Below are 18191 nucleotides of genomic sequence, written 5' to 3'. Positions count from 1 at the left end.
TGACTGCGCAGCCACACTTCGCGGCCTTTTGTCTGACGTCATCTCCTCGTCTCACAATCGCCAACAGCTTTGCTCCGCGCAAGTTTTGAGCGTCGAGGACGTAGAAAGCTTGTCCGAATGTCCTTGCAGGCGAAAAAATATAAAGAGACAAATATCTGCTACTAAAAAAAAATTACTATATATATATCACTCAAATTTTTAATTCCTAAAACCTTCTTGAAGATACTCCCGTCTTGGACCTATTAGAACTCGTTTAAGTGTGTCTGCCACTTCCCCTTCAGGATATACTTGAGCTGTGACCACTTAATGGCTTCCTCTGCACGAACTCGTTTATTCTGGACCTCTTGCCAAAACTGAGGCATCCAATTAGGATGGATCCTGGAGAGCAGCGGAGAGATTTAACGATACGCTCTGACTGGCGAGCACACACATACACACACGCGCGTATAAGTACAACTGATATCTGATAGAGGGCTGTGGTTTTTACGCAAGACAAAAGCTTGTTTTAACTGCTACCCATGTACAGCGCCCTCTTTGGGAAAGACAACATTCTCGTTTCAGCACCAAGGACAGTGGACAATGTTCTAACCGCTCAGGCTGCGTGAGAATCTGATATGTATGATTGCTACTTCCTTTTAATCATCATAAAGTTAATATTTATATCAGCTGTTATTCCATGATTTCTCTTTGAGCTCTTTTTTTTCTTCATTTGATTAAATCATACGGTCAACAAAACAGAGTTAGACATTAGTAATATGACTTTGGAACTTACCCAGTCTAAGAGTAACAAGGGAGTCTAACATGTCTTTTAATATACGGTTAATTCTGCAAAACACAATCAAATACTGTTTGTTTAAAGGCCAAATTACGGCGACAATATATCACAGGAGCATGTGAAAAGCTGAGTACTTGTATGATGACTGAATTAAAAGTATGTTTTTTTGTTGACATCTAACTTGATTCCAATCAATATTGATGCCAAAAGCTAAAACATCCGGCAGACAGCTGGAAAGCTTTCTAACGACATGTTTCACAGATGGCTTGGACACAACCAAGATACATTTTCAAGCTAAACACTGAAGCTAAGCCTCTACATTTTGTTTAATGGTTGAAGTCTCATTACATACACATTCCTAATAATATTGTTACCTAAAACAGATCAGGTGTGATATACAGCATAATAAGAGCAAGCCTAATAATTGTCATGAATGAATGTTTATGTTTAAAGAAAGTAAATTGGTCAGGGCCCAAGGAGGGGAGGTTTAATGAGCAGCTGTTGCTGGCAGAGCTCAAGATGTCTGAGAGGGAAATCGAGCGCTAAGGAAGTCAGAGATTCACAGAGACGTGTAGAGAGGATTTTCCATATGAAGCATCCATCAATTTCCAAAACATGAAACGATTTGTCTTTCTCCACAAAATGCATTCTTTGAAAGTTAGCACATAGAATTTAATAAAAAATAAATAAACAGAGCTTCTGTGAGATACACAGCTTGTTGGGAGGATCTAAAAAGTCTGAGTTTGAATCACGGTCTGGTGAATAAGAAACTTGATCTCTCAGGGAACATCTGCTTGTTTAGAAAATATGCAGGCCTTTGGAGAATTTGAAGAGTTGACCAAACTTATAAAAATAAACAGTCAAGGTAAAAAGTAAGTATCCTCTCTTCCATTTCTAAGGTTTATCAAAACTTGACAAAATCCTGTCCTTAACCAGGTCTTGAAACAAGATTAATACAACCTGAGATGAACATGACATATTACATATTATTATTTATTAAGTGTGCGCGCCTGTATGCAAGCAGAGGTTTGAAAGTCTGTAAAGTCACAATAAAGTTGCACGGAAAACGATAACATCAAGTTATTCTGCTAAACGTGGTTCTACAAGCTGAGTCAGTGTGTATTTAGTTGTTGACACGCTGCTTTTGCTTCATTTTTGCCAAATTAAAAAATTAGATGGTGTAAAAAGTCATGTTTTATAAGTCCTCTGCAGTTGTATTTAAATAATTATATTGTGATTATTTTTAATTTTATGTGCCGATAAATAAAACCTTAAAATTGAAGGTAGTGCACTTTTTTTTTTTTTTTTTTTTTTTAACCATCACTATAAAGTAGCAATTCAATGTAATGTCCTTACAGCTAATATGAACCAGTACTCCGTGTCTATGGAGACTAAGTGGGCTGAAAGTTACACATACACCAACTCTGTGCAGTAAAAAACATCACTGGTCATAGATTATTAAGCTCCTGATGTCAACAAGCTTGTTTCAGCTTGTTGTCCTTTTCTGTAAGCTAAAGTGATCAAATGAGGTCTGTTCTGCTCGCTTCATATCAAATCTGTCTGTGGTTTTCTGTTATTTATTTACAACTCACAGGATTAAATTTGCATTCACATTCACAATTGTTTGATATTATCAACCACAGAAAGCTTACAATTCCTTTCATTTCTTTCATTGGATAATGCAAAGAATATCTTCTGCAGTACGTAACACCTGTATAATTACAATTTATAGAGGAAAATGTATGAAGCAGAACTCCAGACTGTACAGTGAACAAAACAATATTTGAGATTTGTACCTTGAAAGCACCCAAAACACTGAAAAGGATTAATGATTTAAAGCTCAATTAGGGGATGGAACCTGACAAACACACCCACACACCCCCAAAAATGCAACCACACAGTCAGATCTGTACTTGTTTTTAATGCAAGCTTTCAGTCAGCTAAAGCACAGGACAAAAGGCTTGTGTTCTTGACTTGGTGCAGACTGAGCAGATGTTTTGTTTAGCTGGTCTGCCTTCTGATCACAAGTACCATCAGTCAATTCTAAGAAGCACAATGTTTGATACATTTTCCTTTCAGCAATGAAATAAGGCAAAAAAAGGAAAACGTTAAAATACTTTCAAACAAACATTACAGGCTAGCATTACAATCGTGTATGAAAATCCTTTTACAGCTCGGTAACTGATCTCTAGACCCTACAGTTACTGTTACCCATGAACAAATACACACGACTTATTTTACAATTTTGTCACTTCGACTACAACTGTAACAATGGTTATCAAACACAAAGCAGAGCTGCATGTGATGTTAGCTGCAATAAGGTAACAGCTGTTGCTGTTTTCTTTTAATGCGGCAGTGAAATGGCCCTCTATGCAAACTTGAAAAAAGGCGACACACTGGAATACTTGAAAATATTTGGTATTAACGACACAAACAGCAGAAGATTTGCCTATGCTGAAGATATATATGAGAGCAATAGATTGAAATGTATCAGCAGTGGCCCTGAGAAACACAAAAAAAATGAAAATAAGAGAGCATTTGGCATATGTCAGAGGTGGGAAAAAAAATCTTTCACTTATTTCCCAAAATTGTTTGTCTTTTAGAAATTTGTGTGATATATGGAGGCTCTCAAAAAGCATCCATAAAATTTCAGAGGACAGCATTTATCTCCTGCTGTAATGGCGCAGTGGAAATAAATCGTGAGTCAATGGGGAAAAGGACACAATAAGGGATGATATAAATGGAAACAGACTTCTTCAGTGAGAGAATGTTTTAAATATTATTTTTTCTTTCAAAACTTCCATTAGGAATTTTAAACATTGTCACTTTGTCATGTCTTCAGTCAGATTTCTCACTGACCTTTTCCTCACAGTCAATTCACTCTTCACATTTTTTTACTGATACCAAGTTTTTTCGACTGACAAAAATACATTAATGGAAAAAACAAAAACCCATTATGAACATTGAATTTTGGTACTAATAAAAGACTAGACTGCGACTTCTGGCCGATGCCCCTTCACGCCCTCATGTTCGCATTGTTTTGATTTGATCTGGAAAAAAGTGAGAAGTATGGTTAAGAAGGAATATACAGCACAGGTTTCATTTATGCACTGCGATCACTTATGATGCAGGAAACCAGAATACTGACCAAGTCATCTGTGGAGAAAATGGCATATGCTGCAGTAACACATTCTATGATTGATTCTATGAACGTTCTGACTCCACGTTAAACTGACGACTCGATATTTAAGCGATAACCGTTAGAGCAGAGCATTCCTTTATGAATCTGACATCATTATTAAGGATATAGGAAAGGGTACACATCTAGGCATGGTTCACTGTTACACCCGAATAATCCTATTCTCCACTAACCAAGGCACACTGACAATAAACCAGTAAGGTAGAACTAATTTTGAATAACATCTACTAGACAGCAAAACAATAAGACAACACAGCATTTAGTACTCACTGCATAATTTGATCTATGGCAGGATTTTAGTGAGAGCATTAAAGGTTATAAAAAGAAAAATAATATGATGATGCAGAACACACTGTGCTTTGCTCAATGACATAAAACACATGACCATTCTGATATGCTGAACAAAAAGATATTTGAAAATTTTCCAAAAAAGGCATGAAAAAATAAGATTATCAACTAGTCGTGTGAACAAGACAGTTTTCGTAGGACTGTATGCAGTCATGTGAAGAACTAAGGCTACGTTCACACTGCAGTCATGCAGGTCTTAATGATCAAATCCGATTTTTTTGTCTGCTTGTTCACACTACAAATAAAATGTGACAGCAAACGTGCTATAGTGTGAACCCTCAAAGCGGCCCGCATGCGCTAAAGAAGACGTCACACAAAACGCGCTCTGTTTAGACCCAGACCAAACAATATTGTTTGACTGTTTCGGACTTTATGTTTCCCAATTTTGATTTAAATTATAAAGTTATTTTGTTATTTAGATATGGCCTAATAATAATCTGCAGATTATACAGTACAAATAAAATGTTCACGTTTCTCCAACGTTGTCTTCCCATCAGTTTCCCTGACATCTACACTGGATGGCCAGGAAGCGTTTGCGATGTCTTCTCCGGCGCTGATAATTGGCGTCTGTCTTGTGTCAGTGACATAAAAAACGAATTTAATGCGACATGACCATTCAAACAGCAGTCGCTTTTTGAAACATCAGACATGTATCGGATTCAATACCACATACAAAAGTGACCCAGATCGGATTTGAAAATATCGGATTTGTGCTGTTCACACTGTCATACCATGATCGGATATGGGTCGCACAGGGTTAAAAAAGTCAGATTTGATGCGCCTTCGCCTGCAGTGTGAACGTAGCCTAAGTGCACCCTTACTGCTTCCGTTAGAATTAAGAGGAAAAGATGCAGCCTGGTGCTGCTAATCAAATACACTTGATTAATTGATGATCAGCAAGTGCGAGCACCACTATAAACACAGAAGTTTTTGGCAGTTGTTGTGCGTTAACAGCAGTGGATCTCCCAGTAAATTCACACAAAGGTCAGAGTTACATCTCAGATGCTACAGGCCTTAGTATATTAAATGTTCAACAGTAAAATTTGAAAAAGACTGAACAAGTATGGATTCCTTAGAAGGGTTCCCAGGAAAAAGCCTATTCTGTCTAAATAGAAAATTGCAGACTTCTGGAACAATGTCCTTTGGACATATCAGTCCAGAATGGAGGTGTTTGGCAACAATGCACAGCGCAATGTTTGCTCATACCAACTTTCAAGCACGGTGGTGGGGTGATGATGATTTAGGCTTGTTTTGCAGCTACGATACCTTGGCACCTGGCAGTCACTGAGTTGACCATGAACTCCTCTCTATATCAAAGTTTACAGAGGAAACCATCTGTACAAAAACTAAAGCTTGGCTGAAATTGCATCATGCAGCAAGACAATAATCCCAAGCATAGCAGCAAATCTACAACAGAACAGCTGAAAAAGAAAAGAATCTATTGGGACCTTAAGAGAGCTGTGCATAAAATGCAAGGAAACCTCAATGAACTAAAACAACACTGTAAAGAAGAGTGAACCAAAAGTGGACTGGAATTTCCTCCTTCATGTGAAAGGCCGATTAAGTCATAAAGAAAAGGTTTACTTCAAGTTACTCCTGCTAAGCGTAGTTCTACACGTGGCTGAATTATGGGGTTACCATATTTTTCAGACCATAAGGTGCACCGGATTATAAGGTGCATTAAGTGAAACAAAACAGTCTGATAAGTCAAACTTTACTCAACTCATTCTTCTTGCTTCCTCCACTTCCGTACCATTGATTTATTAATGTTGAATTCTCTTGCAGCTGCTCTATTCCCATGTTGTTGCAGTATATTAATGACCAACTTTATATTGTGGATGGATTATCTCACTTGTTCTCCTGACTGAAGTTCGGTCTGTTTACAGCATCCTGCCATGCGACTGCATTTGTCTCTAACCATCAGGAACATTCTTGTTAACCTTTATCGAGTGGAAAAAGTTAGCATTCATCCTCCAGTTTCACTGTGTTTATGTTATGCAAACCTAGCTGTGTCGCTAGCGATCACGTAGCACATCATTATATACCAGCTAGTTCAACTTTAGTAACAACTACAGAAGTCACTGCTGTTTAGTTTTCTGTCTTCATTTATGTTGGAAGTGTTAGCAGAGCTGTACGTTTTAATTCTTTTCAGAAATCTCTCAGTCAGAACATGCGATATCATGTTTAGGTGGAAACTAGCGAGCTAACTTCCTGTTAACTTCCAACTCCGTTAAAATGTAATAAATTCTGTTTTCATGGATGCCTAGATGTTAAACTTAATTGTTTTGTTTTTTTTGATTTTTTTCCTTCTTCTTAAGAAGATTGTTACACCTGGTAAAGCAGTAACACCGATCATTTTATTAAAGATGAAAGAATTTGGACAGTTTTTAATGCTCAGTGATGCCGCAGTGATTGTTTGACTTTGGGGACCTGAAGCGGAGTTCGGACCCAGATTACTCCGCGAGGCTCCCGACTTCGGTACTGTACTGTACTGTTGGTTTTTGAGAAAATTAAAGGATTTTAAGTGCGCCTTATAGACCCAAAAATACGCTTGTTAGTTTCACAGTACAGCATACAGTCATATGAACCCCCCCCCCCCCCCCCCTGTATAAAATCTTGAAAGTCATTTAAAATGTATGTAATATGTACTCTAATGGTTAACAGTGAACAACACTGTGAGATGAACTCACTAGTGGATGTCCACTTTCCCCATTTTCATGTATATTCATTCCTACTATACCTTGTAACCAGTCGACTCCCTCCTGTAAACCGTCTCCTGTTAGAGCATTGGTGGCACTGAAAAATATCAAAATACACACTGATAGAAGCACAAAGCAGAAAACTTTTAAGTGACCGCTTTGCCAAATCCACATCCTTAATACTGAGGGTGCAAAGGCAAATCGAAAGAAATCCATTAACCACCGTGTAACAAATCTCTATTTACGTTTTTTTGTCAGTCTTGTGATTTAACATGGGATACTCTTAGTACGCTTAGTAGTGTGTGGTGTCACTTGCCCAAATAAAGATATAATGACCTATCCACGAAAATCATGCTCAGAACATGGAATTAATTTCTTTCTTCCATGTTTAGATTTAACAATGTGCACCAAGTGACACTGTATAATTCATAATATATGAAGATAACACATATAATAAGATATATAATATATCTTATCTCCAACCAGGATAAAAAAAGAAAAAAGAAATCGCAGAAGTTTTTGTGTATTTTTTGTTCTGGTGAAGGATAAAAAAATATTCATTTTCATTGTCAAGTGTTAACGAGCTTGCGTCAATCAATAGGGTAATTTAGTCTCAGGTCACTGAAGTAAATGTTCTAGTGTAACAGTGAAGAGATAGAAATATTTTTGCTGGGTTAATATGACATCTTGTGGCAGATGGCAGATTTATCCTGTCTTCCTCCCATCATCCCAACTGGTTACTTCCTGTTAAAAGGGAGTTTTTCCTTCCCACTGTCGCCAAAGTGCTTGATGATAGGGGGTCATCTGATTGTTGGGTTTTTCTCTGTATGTATTATTGTAGGTTTTACCTTACAATACAAAGCGCCTTGAGGCGAGTGTTGTGATTTAGCGCTGTATAAATAAAACTGAACTAAATAAAATAGATGTTCATCAGAACTATTTCCAGTCAAACAATATCAATGTGCCATTATTAATATCCTGGACTTCTGCCGAGAGGAAGTGATCAGTACAGTTTGGGCATCTTAGTCCAATATGATCGTACACCAGACAATAACAAAAAAACAAACTTGCATGCTGTGTAATAAAACTTGTTCTGCCCTTGAAATGGACTTTCGTATAATGTGATGCATCAGGAAAACCGTGAATGGTGCTGGTATGCTCACATCAGACTGCAGTGTAGCTGTTGTGTCTATAATAACTACACTGCTTCAATGGCAATGACATAAAAGTAAAAGCTCGTACCAGATGTGCCAGGGTTTGTCTTTGATGTTCTCCAAACACAGCAGCTGTGAGACTTTAACTGAAGTCAGAGCATCCCTCATATCCATCTTATTAGCAAAGAACAGAATGGGGATCCTCCGGTGTTTAATATCTGCAAGGACAGAGAGATTCAGTTTCAGAGTTGTGCTGTTAATTAGAAATGTTATTAGCTTCAAAATAAATGAACAATACTTTGAAACTAAATTTAAAAAGGCATTTAAAAAAAGAAACCTTTAAACTTGATTTAATTGTACACAAAATAAATATGTGAACAAGTGGCTAAAAAAAAAATCCTTACCAGGATGATTTAGTAATGTGTCCAGTTCTTCTTTGGCCACTACCATCCTCAGTTTGTCTGCGCTATCAATGACAAATATGATAGCCTGGCCCTCCCTGGGAAGAAATGAGAGATATTAATTAATGTATATCAAAACAAAAATCTTGCAAAGGCTGTTTTGGGATCACACTCACTTGTAGTAATGTTCCCAAAGGTTTCTGTATCTGCCTTGACCTGACATGTCAAACACTGTGAAAGAAAGACTAGAAGAAGAGAAGAAAATCACATGTGTATGAAGTTTATGTAAATAACGAGACAAGCAACAAAATATATTAATCTGTAACAGATGTTCAATAATGTAAAGGATGACAATAATTTATTACTGGGTTTCAATTCAATATTAAACCACAGCAGCTACCTGGATGTCTTGAACTTCTCTATGCTGAAGCCAATTGTTGGGACAATATCTTGTACCTGGGCCTGAAAAAGAAGGGTACCATGTTCTCATTAGCAGCTTCAGGTGGGAAAAACACAGTATTTAGTAGTAGTAACATTCCCTCTACAGTACTGTCTTTTCCTCATTGTATTGGCTACATCTCACCCTATCCTCGACATTCTCCTCTGTCATACCAACCCCCTGCATGCCCCCCTTGACTACATCTACAAATCTTCTCTGTGGTTTTTCACTTTTCCTCCTGCCTGGCAACTCCACATTCAACATCCTCTTTCCAGTATATTCACTATCCCTCTTCTGCACAAGTCCAAAGCATGTCAGACTTGCCTTCCTAACTTTGTCTCCGAACCGCTTGACCTGAACTGTCCCTCAGATGTAGTCATTTCTATTCTTGTCCATTCTGGTGAGTACAAACAAAATCTGAGCATTTTCAACTCTGCCATCTTTAGCTGTGCCTCCTGTCTTTTTGTCAGTGCCCCCGTCTCCAAACCATACAACATCGCAAGTCTGACTACCAGTGTGTGAATGTGTGTGTGAATGGGTGGATGACTGGTGTGTAAAGCGCTTTGGGGTCCTTAGGGACTAGTAAAGCGCTATACAAATACAGGCCATTTACCATCTTCTAAACCTTTCGTTTTACTATTGCTGGTATCCTTCTGTCATAAATCACCCCCGACACCCATCTCCACCCCTTAAACCCCACCTTCACCTTTCTCATCAGCATTATCAACATAAAGATGAGTGATGCAACATCTCTTGTATTAGAAAGACTTACATTCGAGGGCTTCAGTCTGTTGATGATGGTGGTTTTTCCACTGTTGTCCAGACCGAGACACAGCACGTTCACCTCCTTCTTTAAGCCCAGCCATCCCGCCAACTTGTCAAACAACCCCATTGGCTACTCAGCAACCATCAGCTGTCTTTATGACCTTCAAGTAACATAACATAAACACAGAAACATTTAGAATACAGCAATACTTTACAGCAAGTGCTGGAGATTATACAGGGTACTTCACGTGTCCTGGAAAATTCACAACATGAGGACCTGTAACTCTAAAGAAGCTGTGGTCACCCACTGATCACCCACCTGTTGCTAATCACATGCAATGGCTATCAGAAACAAACAAGCCAGTCCTAGGAACTACATTTTTAAATGTTATACTTTAGCCTGGTGACCCCGAATGTAATCACACGGTAACTGGGTTGTGCGACATAATCTGTTGTTGTTCGATAACATAGCCACTTCTACAAAAATAATGAGTAATCTAGACTTTATGGGAATGGGAACGTGTCCTGTGTGGGAAACATTTCATATTTCATTGCTAGCATAGTTACAGTACTCATCGTTAGCTCTGAGATCACCAAAGGGACAGCGAAAACTGAACAAGTTCACATTTCTGCTGCAAATTAGCATTCACACTCAAGTAGCTGCAATAACAACTGGATAGCATAACGCCAAGAAATAGCATTTGTGTTTATGCCTCGCCAAACCCAACAACATTTAACCTTGTTATCGTTAGCCTCAGCTAACGTGCTTAGTGGGCTCTACAATATAATTAACAGTCGCTACTGCTACTTCGTTAATCTCTTGTTGTTACTGAAGCTAGTTAGCCTTAGCCAACCTCTTTCCACAAGCTTTACATCAGCGAGCCCTCTTAACGCGGTAGGCTTTTAAAGCCTTGTGCGGTACTCGATATTTAAATGAACAGTCTCAGCCATCAAGGCAATATAGTTCATCGTTGCGTTACCACGACAGCTAGTGATGCTTTAGCTATGGTTAGCTTGTATTATCCTGTGCTAAAGTGTATATTGAAGATGTACTTTACCTGTAATTTTCGCTTGAGTGCTTACGTTCGAGTTGCACTTCCCTTCCCTTTACTTCACTTCACTTAATATTAAATCGTTTTTGCATTCATTTCTCTGCTTGCCTCTTAAGCTCCATGACCTGCTGAAAAACCCACTGAGTTATTTACACTGTGTTGCTGGGAGACCACCGTATTGACTCTAGTCTGACCCCTACAGGGCAGAACAAAACTTACTTCCAACCTGATACCTTTAGCAGTCAGGTTTTAGGCACGCAAGGTGTGTCAAACATAAGGCCTAGAAGGCAGATTCACCCCGGCAAAGACTGAAATCAGGCCCACTGGAAGGCTTTGGAAAATGTGAAGATTTTTGAACTGTGTTTTACTGTATATATGTTTTACAGCTTTCTCTATTGATATGGACCTCCCCCACTGCCTTTCACACTACACTAAAGTAGTGAAGTAATCGATAAAATTCCAAAAAGACAAATAAATAAATAAATATCAAATGCTTAAAAATACCTTTATTTATAACTATATTATACATTATGGTTATTGTAAATACAGAACCGTCTGGGGAATGAGCTGCCGGAACATTTTCTGTATTTTTACACATTTATCATGTAAAGAAAACTAATACTGTTGGAAATGTACTTCTTTTTTCTTCTGTTTAAATATTTTAGGGATTAAATGTTTAGTTGACTGTCTTTACATGGACAGAAAGGGGAATTTCATTGGGCCAGCCCACTTAAGGATTAAAGTGGGCTGTATGTGACCCAGGATGAAAAAGGTGTTTGACACCCCTGCTCTAGGTGACATTATGGCACAAGCAATGGCATGTTCATACTGATCTTTACTGACAGTATCCACTTTCCAAAACAAGTTATTCTATTATCTAGAATAAGGGAATGCAAGGAAACACACCAAAAACACAATCAAAGAAAATACAACCATGAAACAATTAATCTGAAATTATCATAATTAATCTGAAATTATCATAAACAAGAAACATTTTTTAAAAGTGAAGCAATAGTCTGTTTGATTGTCTTAATTAATCTACTGATGTCTTATAGGCAAGACATTGCTAACATACTGAGAACCAAACTACTTTTATGTTAACCTTCACTGTCCAAAATATTGTGTAACTACATATTTTCACTGTTAAGTGCAAATCCCTATAGACAGTTCTGATATAAAATAATGACTGTAAGCCATAAAAAAGCGACATTTCTCACAGAATCTAAAAATGTGTACATACTGAACACCTACTTTAGCCAGACATGGCTTTCACCTAGCACCTTCGATAAGCATCCATGTGACAAACTCACCTGACAGTGACACGGAAAATGTGTCAGTCTTCTGAGTGACAATTAAGATAACTTGTTTTTGAGTGAGAGATGGCATCTATGGACATCTGTGTGTGTGTGTGTGTGTGTGTGTGTGTGTGTGTGTGTGTGTGTGTGTGTGCACACGCGCGAGTGTCTGAAATTGGCTCCCTTGCCACTTCATTAGGTATACCTGTTCACCTGCTTGCTAAGGAAAATATCTTCTCAGCTAGTCACAGAGCAGGAACTCAGTGCAGGTCAATAAGACCTGCTGAGGTTCACACTGAGCATCAGGAAAAAAGATGATTTAAGTGAAGCATGATTTGGCATGGTTTTTGGTGCCAGACATGCTGGCCTGTGTATTTCAGAAACTGTTGATTTTCCTGCCCAGCCATCTCTAGAGTTTATAAAGAACAGTCAATAAAACAGAAAACACCCAGTGATCCAGCCAGTTCTTCGGGCTGAAATGCCTTCCTGATACCAGAAGAGAATGGGCACACTGTTTTGACCAGCTAGGAAGGCAATAGTAACTCAGATAACCACTCATTGCAACCAAGGTATGTAGATGAGCATTTCTGAACACACAAAACATCAAAACTTTGAAGCAGATGGGCTACAGCAGCACAAGACCATACCTTTTGTTACTCCTGTCAGCTGAGAGCAGAAAACGGAGGCTACAGTTCAGAAAAGCACCACTGAGACTACAGTTCACCAAAAGCAGAAAGTTTTTATAGATGTTACCTGGATTGATAAGTCTTGATTTCTGTTGCAATATGATAGAGTCCAAATTGATGTAAATAGCATCCTGTTTTGCATCAGCTATTCAGAAAACTTCTATTCCATACACTGAAAAAAAGGGATTGGCCAGGTCTTGGATTTACGTAAGCATCTTGTGTGTATTTAACACAATTGCCTCATGCTTTAAAGTTAAGTGTAACTATATAGTGTAGAAATGACATAATATGCAGAGAGGGTAAATTGTTCATATCATGTTCAAGTGAAGTAAGTCAATAATATAGCAATGTTAAATCCCGCGACACTGCACGGGATTTCAGTCTCACACTCTTTGGATCGTGGTTTCAGGAAGGCATCCATCTCAGTCAAGTCGAGCAGCCACCTCTACTTTTTTTGGTATACCAAAAAAAGTAAATTGGGTGGTTGTTACATTAAAAAGGTCTACCTTGTAATTTGAACACAATAATTTCATGTTTCTATGAACGTAATTAAATCATGTAGGATTTGCATGGAATTCAAAAACTTAATTTGTTCTTGTTGAGATGACATGATACAATCTAGTAAGAGTGGTTAGTTGCTGAACTCATGAAATTCAACAAGATCGCACAAGATTTCAAACTGCAGGAAGATCAGTGGAGTTATAAGAGGCAGAGAACTACACACACACCACATGCATGCTATTGCTATTTATTATGGATTAACCTGTCGAGGACAAAAACAAAAAAATTCTGCATCAAATACAGGAAATCATAGCTTTCCTGTATTTCCTAGATTGTTGGCATGGTGGTTAGCGCTGTTGCTTCACAGTAAGAAGGTCCTGGGTTCAAATCCACATTCTGGCTAGTTTGCAGTCGCTTCTCTCTGGGTATTCTGGTTTCCTCCCACAGTTAAAAGTCATGCAGTTATTAGAGTTAGGGTTAACTGGTGATTCTAAATTACCCGTGAATGTAAGTGCACGTGGTTGTTTGTTTCTATGTGATAGACTGGTGAGCTGTCCAGGGTGCACCCTGCCTCGTAACCTATCACTTCAGGGTTATTTCCCAGCCCTCCTGCAACCCGGAGGATGGTAGTCATTGTAAATCCATTCAATTTTTATGGTAACCAGACTGTAGACTTTGTTGAACATTATGTAATATGAAGACAACATGTAGTATTTAAGTGACCAAGTAGTATTGGGGTAAAAGTTATTGAATAGTGTTGAAATAAAATGACAAAATTGTGAAGGATTAAAATATATCAAGAGCTCAACTTACTTCATCTGAACATGTTTCAATCGTGTTTTATGAACACAAAATGCACAGGTTTATTGAATATGAAAAAGTTGTGTTGATTTAACTCAGTTGTTTAAGTTTCTGCCAAAGCAAAACATTTGTGTGCAACAAATGTCCACTATTGAATCAAGTAAATCCCACATGGCCTTTTTTTCAGTGTATATCAAAATGTTTCCAACACCTTGTTGACTCAAGGTGTAATCCTGTACTGGCAAAGTGTACCTAATGAAATGTGTGGCGCATGTAGAGATTGAGGCCAGGGGTGGTTAAAGTCTGAGAGAAAACTAAGTATTAAAATAGGGTTGTTTATTCAGGAACCAACATACTGGATAAAACATACAATTTTCACAAGACTTTTTGTACAAGACATACTGCATCATCATGAAGAGAGAACATACATTTCTATAAAATCTTTTGACATTCAGCGGTCTTCAGTTCAAAAAACATGATTGTATTTTACCACCCGGTCAATCTTTATTCTTTTAAGTGAAGTGTTTCATAAACCAGCTGGAAAGGTAGTTATTAAAGTCACGCACTGTACCACACATCACCAAACAATTTCTCCTGTCCTCATCTTCTCTGGTCATGAGGTAAGAAACTTTAGACCATTCAAAGTCAATACAAACCATTGGATTGTCACTTGGAAAGAGAAGAGGTATTGGTGAACACTTGAATAGACACTAGAGAAAAGAAGTCCTAAATTCAAGTGAATGCTAGTATTTGCTGAGATAATAAAGAGACCGCATTTGGCCAACGCCAGAGGTTGGTTGTTGTGGAGGCTGTATTGATAATGATCCAGATGATGATGTGTGTGCTTACTAGACCACATGTGGTCTAGCAGCAGACCGCTCTCATACGAGCAGCATGTGGTACCTGCTACACCTAAGAGTCTGGTGTTTTGTGCAATTAGTTGAATGACGATGCCAAGGAACTTGTTTCCAGCTCAGTTTGTACACACAGTCTGACTCTGTGCAATGGGCTCACACTTGAAAGCCACTCTGCTGGATGTGGTGAAGCTGCAGGCGAAGGGACTGTATGCTGCTTATGATTCTCCTCTGATGGCCAATCAGACAGACTCCAATACGTCTGATGTCACTGAAGAAAGAGGAGAGAAGAGATAAGAACAGCAAACCTACTTTCTACAACAAGGAAAACACAAAACTGTAACAAGCAAAAAGTTGACGCACAATAGTGGCAGTGTTGTAGTTTATGTTACACAGTCAGCGTATGTGAATTAAACTTGACATAAAGTACTGTGTAAAAGTCTTGAGCCAACACTTCTTAAAAAATTACATCCAAGGAGGCAAACTTTATTGTAATTTTTAAAGTGGTCTTGAGCAATAGTTCTCCAAAGCTCGTCTTTGGACTGGCTGCTTTATCACTCATTTTCAGTGAAGTCCTTTATTTTTTAAGGTGGTTTACACTGACAAATTGTACAAACATAAAAAAGCACCTGAATTAGTGTTGTGTTACTACCTGTATGTCGCAAAAACAAATAATTTGTTACAGTGTCTTTAGTTCAGTCTAAAAAATGTCAATGACAACAAAGTTTGTCAAACATGAGCTTTTTTTGTACCAAAAAGATGATTCCCAAAGTGCTATTAGCTGAAAACCTGGCATATCTTTGCATAATATGCAGTGTGTTCTTAACAAATTAGAGAAAACTGGATAAGTGGAGTACAAAAGAAGAAGTAAAGGGCTTAAAAAAAACCCTCTACACAGTAGATGAACACTATCTGAAAGTAAATTTCTTGAGAATCAGCAAAAATAAATTCAGCAAAGACAAGCAAAGAAGTGGTCTCAATTGAGAATGCCTGTCAAGAAGCATTCTTAGAAAGGGAAAGGAGGAGAAAAGCCTGAGGTATCAGTGTCAGTAGGTCTGATTGAGTGATGAATCCACATTTGAAGTTTTTGGTCAAACCAGCATCAGTATCTATGGAGGAGGTCAGAGAGGCACAAAAGTAAGTGTGTACAACCCTGTGTAAAACACGGTGGAGCCTGTGTCATGGTTTCTGGGTGCATTTCAGCCAGTGGTGTTGGGGATGTTTTCAAATGAAATCATGAAAACAGAAAATGCCATCCAGAAAATATCAGATTGACAACAGTTTCATTTTCCGCATGGCAATGATTCCAATCACACTGCCAATGAAGTAAAAGCATTCCTGGAAAGAAAAACACATAATGGAGCACTACCAGTCATGGATTGGCCTCCCCAGAGACCAGACTTTAACATTATTGAAGCAGTGTGGGATTGTCTTTATAGAGAACAGAACAAAAGGCAGCCAACATCTAAAGACGAGCTTTGAAAGCCCTTAAAAAAACCTGGAGAACTGTTCCTGAAGACTACTTAAAGAACTTACAAGTAAGCTTACCTAAGAGAGTTCAGGTTGTGTTGAAGAATAGGTAAGGTAGTCATACCAATATGACTTTTTAAAAAAAAAACTTTACATATTACATATTCCAATAACTCCCTATACCGATTTCCTGTTTTCCTAGCAAATTGAAGACTTTTAGAACAGTATTGTAGTTCAAGTTTCTTGATTGTGCTGTGGTTAAACCAGCAGGCACACACAGCATAAAAAAATAGGATATTTAAAAAACAACTGCACAGCGCTGGACAAAACTCAATAGTTGAATCGTGTTTTTTACAGTGTCAATATTTCCGGCTCGTTTTATGCAACTTAGTTTCCTTTTAGTGTACGTTTTGATACTGTAGCTGCTCTCTGTATAATTTGGCTCTGCTCACTCTATGCTCATGATTGAAATAGAATCCAGCGTCGTGTATCCTGCTGCAAGAAAGTTGTTCTTATACTGGCTCATTTTGATGGAGTCGAGCCAGTCGCCGATAGAGATGAAAAGAGGGTAATCTGGCATGTCGTCTGGGGAGTCAGCGAAACTGACATGGCAAAGAGAAAAACACAGGAAATATTCTTTGAATAAACAGTTTAGATGCATAAGAATTACCAGTCAATCAAAATTATACCTTTACCTACCTATTCTTTTCTTCTTTTTTTTTCATATTTTTATTGAGAGACAAGTGTACATTAGTTTACAATGACAATACAATCTGTTCCCCTCACATATTTTTTAGTTTTTCTTACATGAACAGATACGATAATACACACACACAGGCACACCCACACACACGCTTAAATGAAATTGAAAAAACAAACAAACAAAACAAAACCTAAGAAGAAACCCAAAACAAACACAAACAACAAACCCCAAAACACACACACAAAAAAAAAAAAAAAAAAAGGGGGGGGGGGGGGGGGGAGATATGATAGTTATCAGCTGGTAGAGCGTTTAATGACTTGCAATAGTTTACGAAGGGGCCCCAGATACGATAAAATTCTCTGTATTTGCCCTTCGCCACGAGGCCTATCTTTTGCAATTTAAGAAATGACATCACATCTCTAAACCAAAAAGAAACTGAAGGTGGCTTTGAAGATTTCCAAAGGAGTAAGATGCAACGTCTAGCCAAAAGTGATGCAAAGGCTAATATTTTGAAGTGTGTAGGGTTGGTTAGACCAATGTTGACTGGAAGCCCAAAAACAGCTAGAAAAGGGTCCATGCAGATTTGGGTCCCAAGAGCCTTGGAAAGAATAACTGAATACTGACTCCAGAAGCCATGGAGTCTTGGGCACAGAAAGAACATATGGCCTAGGTCACATGGGGTGGCATGACATCTCTCACACTGATCCATTACTTGTGGGTAAATCTCAGACAGACGAGACTTTGAATAGTAAACCCTGTACAACACCTTGAACTGGATAAGTTGTAACCTGGCACAGGACGTACTATAACGGACATCGGATACTGCTTTCTCCCATTGCTGATCTGAAAAAATTACTACCTATTCTTTTCTGATAGTTTCCTTCAGGTTCAACATTTTTATTGGTTTATGATGTGATGCACTGGGACGCTACAGTAATATGCAATACATACATGTCAAACATCATTTTTTTATTAGTGTAATTATGTAGCTATAATTCTTAGACATTCCTTTCTGTGTAGTTAAATGCTCCCATTCTGCATCCTGAATG

The 18191-nt window shown here is 38.2% G+C and overlaps 2 protein-coding genes across 3 annotated transcripts in view; both read right to left on the bottom strand.

Moving 5' to 3' along the window:
• Positions 1-2676: 2676 nt before the first annotated feature.
• On the bottom strand, positions 2677-11038 carry arl6 (ARF like GTPase 6). Its single transcript, XM_006780319.3, has 8 exons — positions 10839-11038; positions 9788-9941; positions 8977-9038; positions 8753-8821; positions 8580-8674; positions 8264-8393; positions 7063-7118; positions 2677-3825 (listed from the first exon to the last, which is right to left on the bottom strand). Exons 2-8 carry the CDS (start codon positions 9905-9907, stop codon positions 3800-3802), a joined length of 558 nt encoding a protein of 185 aa, XP_006780382.1. The 5' UTR covers positions 9908-9941; positions 10839-11038; the 3' UTR covers positions 2677-3799.
• A 3535-nt stretch (positions 11039-14573) lies between these two features.
• The window catches only part of epha6 (eph receptor A6), a 77568-nt gene continuing 73950 nt past the window's right edge, over positions 14574-18191 (bottom strand). For both annotated transcript variants that reach the window (XM_006780317.3, XM_006780315.3), the window contains 2 exons: positions 16892-17041; positions 14574-15240 (listed from right to left, as the gene is read on the bottom strand). In XM_006780317.3, the coding sequence (XP_006780380.1) occupies positions 15126-15240; positions 16892-17041 (265 nt within the window). In that variant the 3' untranslated portion in view covers positions 14574-15125. The remainder of the gene's footprint in view (positions 15241-16891; positions 17042-18191) is intronic.

This window comes from Neolamprologus brichardi, chromosome 1 (assembly GCF_056152115.1).
Source record: "Neolamprologus brichardi isolate AB-2024 chromosome 1, ASM5615211v1, whole genome shotgun sequence".
Classification (NCBI taxonomy): Eukaryota; Metazoa; Chordata; class Actinopteri; order Cichliformes; family Cichlidae; genus Neolamprologus; species Neolamprologus brichardi.
Note: the sequence above shows the minus strand (reverse complement) of the source record. Positions and strands in the feature narration are given on the sequence as shown.